This window comes from Emiliania huxleyi, assembly GCF_000372725.1.
Source record: "Emiliania huxleyi CCMP1516 unplaced genomic scaffold EMIHUscaffold_403, whole genome shotgun sequence".
Taxonomy (NCBI): Eukaryota; Haptophyta; order Isochrysidales; family Noelaerhabdaceae; genus Emiliania; species Emiliania huxleyi.
Genome location: NW_005198943.1, coordinates 47,393 through 56,012, shown reverse-complemented (window position 1 = coordinate 56,012; position 8,620 = coordinate 47,393). Strand labels below are relative to the sequence as shown.

Here is an 8,620-nt window from a genome sequence, read left to right as displayed (position 1 = left end):
GCGGGGCTCCGGCTGAGGCGGCGTTCACCAGCGCGCCCAAGATATGGGGTTTGTTTTTCGCGCCGCGGGTGGCGAGCCGCCGTCCCCGTGTAGTCGCAGCCGAACGCCCCCTGCGAGGTCTTGCCACCCCCTCCACCTTTCGCCTGGAGCACCTCTTGGGCCGTGCCCCCACCCTCCTGGAGCGGCAGGGGCGACAGAGCCTGGTCGCCCTCTTAGGGGACTCGCTGGAGGGACGAGCCGCGCGCGTACACGAGGTCCTCGCCGCACGTTTGGCCATTCCTCCGTGCGGGGGGGGGGGGGGGTGAGCTGCCGGAGCACTGGCGCAATGCCGGCGCGGGCGGCAGGCGGGAGCAGTGGGTAAGGGGTGCGCGGGGTGGTGGTGGGGTTGGCGGGGGTGGCGGTCGCGCCAGTAGCCGCAGCGCGAGTCGACAATGACGCCGACCGAGCCGAAGTGCGGCCCATCCTTGAGCACACACACCTCGGAGCCGATGTGCAAGTCACGCCGCCTCCGCCGCCCGGCTACCGATCCCGCACCTGGCGCCGGTGCATGGAGGCATGAGACTGGGCGGTGTCGCGCCGTGCTTTCGAGGACTGCGACTACGATGCGGCTTGCCTCGAGTGCCAGTCGGACTGGGGATCCGTGTGTTCGTCATATCTAGGACCCCGCCACCCGACCGCGGGAGAGGAGCCCCCGCCGGCAGCACCGAGCCGCCCCACCGCCCTCCCGCCTCGCCGCCGCCGTCGCTTCCGGTCTCCGACTCGTCGCCGCCCTGGATAGAGAGCGCCACCTCGGGCAGCGCGAACGGCGGCGGGGCCGCGTCGTGCACAGCCACCTCCGTCGACCCTCCGGCCCCGGCCTGCCACGGCTCAACCTCGGCGCGGCCTCGCCCGGCGCTCCTCCTTTGCAGCAGCGGACACGGGCTGGTCAGATGCCAGCGACGGGGAGCGCCGCGGTCGTGCGGCAGCAGTCGCGAGGGTAGGGTGTGTGGTGGTGGTGGGTGGGTGGGCGGGGGCGTGGGGAGGAGGGGGGAAGTGTCGCGCACCCCACCGCTGGCGACCGGCCCGGCATCCGGCCGAGGGGGGAGCTCTTCGCGCTGGAGAGCTGAGGCCGCGCGAGACCGCCGCCGCCGCCCGCCACCGCGCCGCCTTCTGGAGTGAGGCGGCGCCGCTTCTGCCCGTGCTCAAAGTCATAGTCATGGTTCTTGACGCGGCGCGCGCGCCCACCCGCCGGTGCGGGCAGCTGGAAAGGGGGAGGAGGGGGAAGGGGGGGGGGGGGGGGTAAGCGATGCCCAGCGAGGCTCCAGCTGGTGTGGGTGTGGTGCGGTCTGGCGGGGGGCTTGGGAAACGGGACGGCTCTCGGCGGCGTCACCTGGTGGAGCCCCTTGTGGTTATTTGGCAGGATGCAACCAAACGTGCCGCACAGCTTGTTTCCGAGCGAGTCGGTGAGCTGCATGGGCTGCACCTCCTCCTCCCCTACTCCGCGGAACGAAAGGGTTAGACCGTTGAACCGGTGGCGCTCTCAAGCGGGCGGCGGGAGGTGTCATTCAGGGGGCGAAGCTGGCCATGCGGGAGGCGGGAGGGGCCATGCAAGGTCGAGGGACATCCGAATGGCCGGCGAGGCGCCTTGCAGCGGCGGCAGCGGGTAGTCCTCGGAGCCGACCGCGACGGCGTCGCTGTCGTCCGAATTGTTGTGCTCCTCAACCTGCGCTTCGTAAAGACCAGGGGGGGCGGGGGAGGGCGTGAGGGACCCGCTACAGCTGTGGTCCCGCTACAGCTGTGGTCCAGACTCGTGACACTGCGCCTCGTATCGGCTCGGCGAGAGCAAACGGGCAGAGTGAGATCGCGTGCGTCTGTTCGGGAGGGGGCGTGCGTCTGTTCGGGAGGGGGGGGGGGGGGGGAACTTTCCACCACGAACGCCGCCCACGAAACGTGCGAGGCATGGGCAGCCTGTGCGGCATCTAGGCTCCCCCGAACCGGGACCCAAAACGTCTCGATGAGGCGCGCGTCGGGCACCTGGGGTGGGGGGGTGGGAGGGGGGTTGAAAGGGTGGGGGGTGGGGGGGGGGGGAAGAGGAAAAGTGACCACGGGAGGGGAAAATAAGAGGGGCGTTGTATGTCCGCAGGGACATCCCGGGCAATATGGGCCCCAAAAAACGTCCCGGCGGCGCTTCCCCCCTGTGTTCCGCCCTGGCGATGGCAATGGAAGCTTCTCGGAAACGTCCCCTGGGTGGGCGCCACCCACTCCGCCTGCGAACGGCCCTGCCCGGCGGCCTGGACGAGGTACTGCTGCCGTCCGGCCGCCACCCGCTCCGCGAGCACGCGCGGCTCCCTCGCCACCGGCTCCTGCTCCGCAATCGGACAGACGGGGCTGCTCAGGCGGTCGATGTCTTCGTCCGAAGTGGCGGCGACCGAGCGACCGGCCTCCTGCTGCCACCGGTCTCGTCCTTTGCTGAGCGTGCCCACGCCGCCGCCGCGCCCTCCGCCGGCGGGCTTGCAAAGGCCCGGGTGGCGGTACCGCCGCACGCAGTCGGGCCGCTTTTGGCAAAGGACGGGCTCCGGCGTCGCCGGCGCGTGCGCTGCCACCGGCGCCGCCTCCTCCGCCTCCGTCAGATGCACCTTGCGGCACCAGCGCTCGTGGTTCGACTTTGCGCCCGCGTTGGTGAGCACCCGGCCGCAGTAGACGCACTGCCAGAGCGCGCGGCCGCTCTCATCCGGAGCGACTGCAGCCTCCGCCTCCGCCGCCTCTGAAGGTTGCCCCGCTTCGGGCGCCGGCTGGTGCTGCTGCTGCTTGCACCAGCGCTCGTGGTTCGACTTTGCGCCCGCGTTGCACAGCATGCGGCCGCAGTAGACGCACTGCCAGCGGCTCGCCGCGTCTTCTTCAGGGGCGTCCGGCTCTGGCAACGGCGAGCTGCGCGCTGCCGCCGCCTCCGCCGCCTCTTCCTCGAGCGCCTGCTTCTCCTGCTGCTGCTTGCACCAGCGCTCGTGGTTCGACTTTGCGCCCGCGTTGCACAGCGCGCGGCCGCAGTAGACGCACTGCCAGCGGCTCTCCGCGTCCTCAGGGGCGTCCGGCTCTGGCGGCGGAGTGCTGGGAGCGGACGCCAGCTCCAGCGCCATCCTTTCCTGCTGCTGCTTGCACCAGCGCTCGTGGTTCGACTTTGCGCCCGCGTTGATGAGCATGCGGCCGCAGTAGACGCACTGCCACTGCGGCCGATCGCCGCTGCTGCCAGCCGGAGCGCCGCCGCCGCCGGACGGGTCCTGGGCAGGCTGCGGCAGGCTGCTCTCGATAGGGCCTTCCCCCGCGCACCGGTCGCCTCCGCAGAGCCAGACGGCGGGCTTGCTCCCGGGGATGCTGCGCGAGCGCTCGACGCCGCACCCCACACATGTGATGATCTTGCGCCCGTTGGCCTCGTGGATGGGTGGCGGCGGCATGCCGCTGCGGCTGCTGACCGGCGACTTGTCCCGCGATGCGTTGCCACTTCCGGCGGGCGACGCGCCGACCTGCGACTTGGCCCCCGCCTGCGGCTCCACGGAGTAGATCTCGGCAGGCCGCTGGCGCTGGCGGACGCTGTTAACGGCGGGTATGAGGTGGAGGCCCTTGTGGTTGTTTGGGAGCGTGCAGCCGAACGTACCGCACAAGACCTGGACGCGGTCGGGCCCTCGGCTGCTGACGGCGTCGGCGGGCGCGAGCCGACCGGCGTCAACGGCCGCGGGCTCGACGCTGCCGGCGGCGGCGGCGGGCGCGGGCTCGCCGCCGTCGGGCGGTGCTGCTGCGTTGTGCTCCATAAAAGGGGGCCTGCAGGTCGCACCCCACAAGGATGGGGATGGAGGAGCGGGTGAGCCGCTGCTATTCATTGTTTAAGCGGCTTTTCTTTTTTACAGAATTTTGCATTGGTTCGCACTGACACTAACACTTGTTTAGAAGTTGTTTTGGAGGATGACAGCACAAAGGGTCACCGTCGTCTGACACGCATCGGTCATTATTCAGAGAGATTTTTAGAATTTTACAACAATTTTTTTCTCCTCTCTCTCACAATTTGTTTGGTATTGCTAAAAATCTCTCTCACAATTTTTAGAAGCCAACAAGAAATGTGGCACACACAGTGATTTGGGCTCGGCAGCTGGTCGACTACCAGCCGAAGCCGGAGTCGGAACCGTAGCCGAGATGGTCGTCGAGGAGTAGAGCCGGAGCCGCATGAGTCTTGGTCGGAGGAGGAGTCGTCGGAGGAGCGGTCGGACGCCTCGCGCTTGTCGCGCCTGATGCGCTCTGCGAGGGGGCCGGGGTCGTAGTTGTCGTGCTCGAGCGTTGGGTAGACAGCGCGCCTTGCGACCTTGTCGGCCGTGCTGCCATCCCGATCCGCATCCCACTTGCACTTAGCTCTTAGGGGACCCTAGAGGGGACCCCTAGGGTTCTGAGGGCCGGGGTTTTTTAAGACCTTTTAAGAAACTTTGGGGGCTTAACTTGCCATTTAAGAGATTGCAGGCACGGGGGGTCCCTCTTTTAAGACCGTTTAAGAAAATCGGCCTCGCCGGCATGCGTCTCGCTGGGTTAATTGAGGGTTCCACGCCGTTTTCTCCAATTGTCCAATACTGCCGTTATTGGGCACAAACCCGCCTCTGAAGACACACCTGTAAGTCTGGTGCACTGGCAGGAGCCATACTCGCATAGGGGACGCGTGCTAGCTGACTGTAGGTGTAGCCAGCTTCCCGGCCTACGGCGTCTACCGCGTACCGGGACGCGGGAGCGAGCCTCTCCCGGACCATCGACCTCGGGAGCTCTCCCGCACCGTTTAAGCGTTTAAGACCGTTTAAAAATCGGCGGCCCAGGCAGCCTTAAAATGGGCCTAGGCCCGTTTTAAGCCGTTTAAGCCGCAGGCGCCCCAGCGAGGGCCCACCCTTTTAAGCCTAGGGGTCCCCCCATAAGCACTTGCACTTCCCAGTACTCTTCTTCTTGTTCATGCGCATCGCTACCCGATCGCGCCGCTCTCTCCGCCTGATGGCGCCGAGGCGCGCCCGGACGGAAGACTGGAGCGCGCTGTCCGACTGCGCTGCGTCTCGAATACCAACAACTCTCTCTCTCTCTTACTCTCTCGAGAATACCTGAGCAGCCAGATCCGCGCGGTCCCGCAGATGGTGCTGGCGAGTCACCTCGCCCTCGTGAGCGAGTAGCGGATCGACTCAACACGACTCACCCCATGGTCACGAGCGCAACTGCAGACGGCGCAACAACGAACAAGCGGCGGGGTCTCCGCGACGCAATGCTCAGCCGATCGGGGAGGTCAAGGCTGCGAATCGAAAGGGGGAAGCGGGGACTGCGCCAGCGCAAACGACCGCGCATCTTGTAGGGAGATGGGCTCATCCCCAGGGCAGTTTTGCAGCCGCCTGGAGCCGCTCGTCTGCCCTGGCGTGAAGAACTCCTCACGCGATGAGCACGTCGACGGCCCGGTCGACGGCTCGTAGTTGCCCTGGGACAAGGCCCCCAGCGGCGAGCGCAGCTCGGAAGCGGAGGCAGCCTAAAGACGCGGGGTGGAGATGTGAGGGGGGCATGCGGGGGGCGGGCGAGAGGTGTGCTCACGACCTGCGGCGGCGGCGGCTGCGGCTGCGGCTGCTGCGGCTGCTGCGGCTGCGGCTGCGGCCAGAGAAATTCGCGCAAAGAGTGCTTGGCGGCGGCGGCGGCATCATCCGACGGCGAGGCTGCGTCGAGCCCAGAGGCGAGGCGGCCCGCGAGGGCTTTCGCCACGCCCGCCGTCACATCCGCCGAGCGCCCCGCCCGGCCCACCTCGCCCTCTGGCAGCGCCTCCGCCTCTGCTGTCGCCGCCGCTCCGCACGCCGCCGCGGGGCCATCGCCTGCGCCGCCCGCCGCGCCGCTCGCCGCTTCTGGCTGCACCTCCGCACCCGAGCCGCCCGCCGCGCCGTCCATTGACTCTTCCGCCTCGCCCGTCTCCGCCTCTGACACAGCCGTGGTGAGCTGCAACAGCAGCGGTTCGAGCGACCAGACGGAGCCGGCGATCGAGGGCTCCTCCAAGCGCGCCACCTCCATCTCGCCCTCCGCCGCCGACGCCACCTCACGCTCGCGCGGCGCCGCAGCCACTGCCGGCGCCGGCGCGTCGGAGAGCAGCGGGCTGGCAATCCCGGCAGGGGAGGCTGCGGGCGCCGTCGGTGCCGCCCGCATCGCCGCTCTCGCCGCTGCATCGGAGATCAAGGGGCTCGCCCAGCTGCCGGGGCCTGCACACCACGCGCGCCTCTGCACGCGAGCCCGCGCTGCAACAGAGAGGGCGGGGCTCGGAAGGACGCCGGGGTCGGTCGGCCCCGCCACCAGCCCCGCCCCGCGCTCCAGCCTCGCGCTCTCCTCGCCCTCTGGCAGCGCCTCCGCCTCTGCTGCCGCCGCCGCTCCGCCCGCCACGGCGGAGCCGACCGCCGCGCCTCCCTCTGCGCCGCCTGCTGTTGCATTGCCCGCCACCACGTCGCCCGTCGCCGAGCCGCCCGCCTGTGGCTGCACCTCCTCGGGCGCCTCCTCCTCCACCGGGCCGCCCGCCGGGCCACCCTGCGCCGCCACGCCGCACGCCGCGCCCGCCGCCGAGTCGCCCGTCGCGCCGCCCGCAGCGCCGTCCGCCGCCGACCCGCTCTGCGCCTCCTCCGCCTCCGCCTCGACTGGCCCCAGCCCCGCCGCCGCCTCCTCCTCCTCCGCGTCCGCCGCCGACCCACCCGTCGCCGACCCGCCCGCCGCGCCGTCCGCCGCCGCAGCGCCGCCCGCTGTCGCTCCGCCCGCAGCGCCGTCGTTCGCGGACCCATCCTCCGCCACGGATGCCGCCACCTGTGCTCCGGAGAATATGTGAGACGAGGAGAGAAGGGGAAGCCTGTCGGAGAGGTGGCGCCTCCGTGAGCTGCGCGCGAATGTCCGCCATCTGCCAGGTGTACGAGACTGTCGCCGCCCTCCTGCTGCTCCTCTGCACAGCACTCGCCGACCATGTGCGCGGTTTGCCGATCGCTGCGCCGTCTGCCCCCTTCAGGCAGTAGTGAGCTTTGCTGGTCGGGTGCTTGACGAGCGTCACCAGCTCACCTGCCACACAGCTCATTCGTGAGGTGAGCCGAGCTGCGGGCCCCAAGGCTTGGCGGCGGACATGCTCCTGCACGATCGGCGTCGTTGAAGCGGTAGCAGCCGATCGCGGTGGCGTCGGGTGGGATCACGGGCGGCTCAAGCAACGAACCGCTGGCCTGACCGATTGCTGCCGTGTCGGACGCGCTTGCATCTGCAGGCGTGCGACTGCGCGACAGACGTCTGGGGGGCGACCATCACGACTCGGTTGGAATCGGCCAAGGGTTCCAACTTTTTCCGGGGTGGGGGGGGTACCTTCCGTCGGCCCCTCCCTCTACTGCCGCCGCCGACCGCAGCGCCATGAGGTAGGAACAGGCGCCCGTGTCGCAGAGCTGCTGCAGCTGCTCCACACTCCACTCGCCGACACCCTTCTGGTTGCGGAGCGCCTCAATGTCGCGCGAATCAACATAGCGGCAAGATCTCGAACGCCAGCCGTCCAAGTTGGTTGACCTTTGTGTTGCGCTCCTCCTTATTCGCGAGGTTACGCATCTCGGTGACCAGCGCGAGCAGCGATGCCTTGGTGCAGCGCCAGCAGAGAGTGAATACGAGCTCGAGGGAGTCGTAGGCTGCGGCTCAGTCCGACTCGGAGGAACGCCGCGTGTGAGAGCGCTTCTGTCCCCGTGGCCGACCTCACACCGGCAGCCACTCTCGTCCAACCACACCCAGTGATCTCCCGCGGATGATTTGAGTACGCCCGTGGCTGCCATGCCGTGATAATGCTCAAGCAGCAGCGTGCTGCCGCTTGAAGGCGTCAGGGCGAGCTGCTTACGTGAAACACAGCGGGGCAGACACCCGAGGACAGTGCTGTCGTCCACATCTCGGCCGAGGACAAAGTCTCCACGACTGGGGCCAAAGGCAGGGTGCAACGGTCCGACGCACCCCGGGAGCGAAAGGGCGACCCAGTGGCGGAAATCGCCGCCTGCTGCGTGGGGCGTGCGGGCTTCAACACGCTCGCGCACGAGTGCGGGTGCAGGCACTCAGGCCAGCGGCCCGGAGGGCTGCTACCATAGAGCCGCCCGTGATCCCACCCGACGCCACCGCGATCGGCCGCTACCGCTTCAACGACGCCGATCGTGCAGGAGCATGTCCGCCGCCAAGCCTTGGGGCCCGCAGCTCGGCTCACCTCACGAATGAGCTGTGTGGCAGGTGAGCTGGTGACGCTCGTCAAGCACCCGACCAGCAAAGCTCACTACTGCCTGAAGGGGGCAGACGGCGCAGCGATCGGCAAACCGCGCACATGGTCGGCGAGTGCTGTGCAGAGGAGCAGCAAAAGGGCGGCGACGGTCTCGTACACCTGGCAGATGGCGGACATTCGCGCGCAGCTCACGGAGGCGCCACCTCTCCGACAGGCTTCCCCTTCTCTCCTGTCTCACATATTCTCGGAGCACAGGTGGCGGCATCCGGGGAGGAGGCGAACGACGGCGCTGCGGGCGGAGCGGCGGCGGCGGGCGGCGCGGCGGCGGGCGGCGCTGCGGCGGGCGCCTCGCCGTCGGGCGGCTCGCCGGCGGGCGGGCGGCAGGCGGGCGGC

General features: G+C 69.1%; 1 protein-coding gene across 1 annotated transcript; it reads right to left on the bottom strand.

Moving 5' to 3' along the window:
• Positions 1 to 212: 212 nt before the first annotated feature.
• EMIHUDRAFT_243924 (hypothetical protein) lies at positions 213 to 3,888 on the bottom strand (the record flags this gene model as incomplete). The annotated part of the gene is made up of 7 exons (XM_005769995.1): positions 213 to 279; positions 676 to 857; positions 1,370 to 1,473; positions 1,902 to 1,947; positions 2,238 to 2,423; positions 2,523 to 3,638; positions 3,877 to 3,888. 7 exons carry the CDS (start codon positions 3,886 to 3,888, stop codon positions 213 to 215), a joined length of 1,713 nt encoding a protein of 570 aa, XP_005770052.1.
• Positions 3,889 to 8,620: the final 4,732 nt, after the last annotated feature.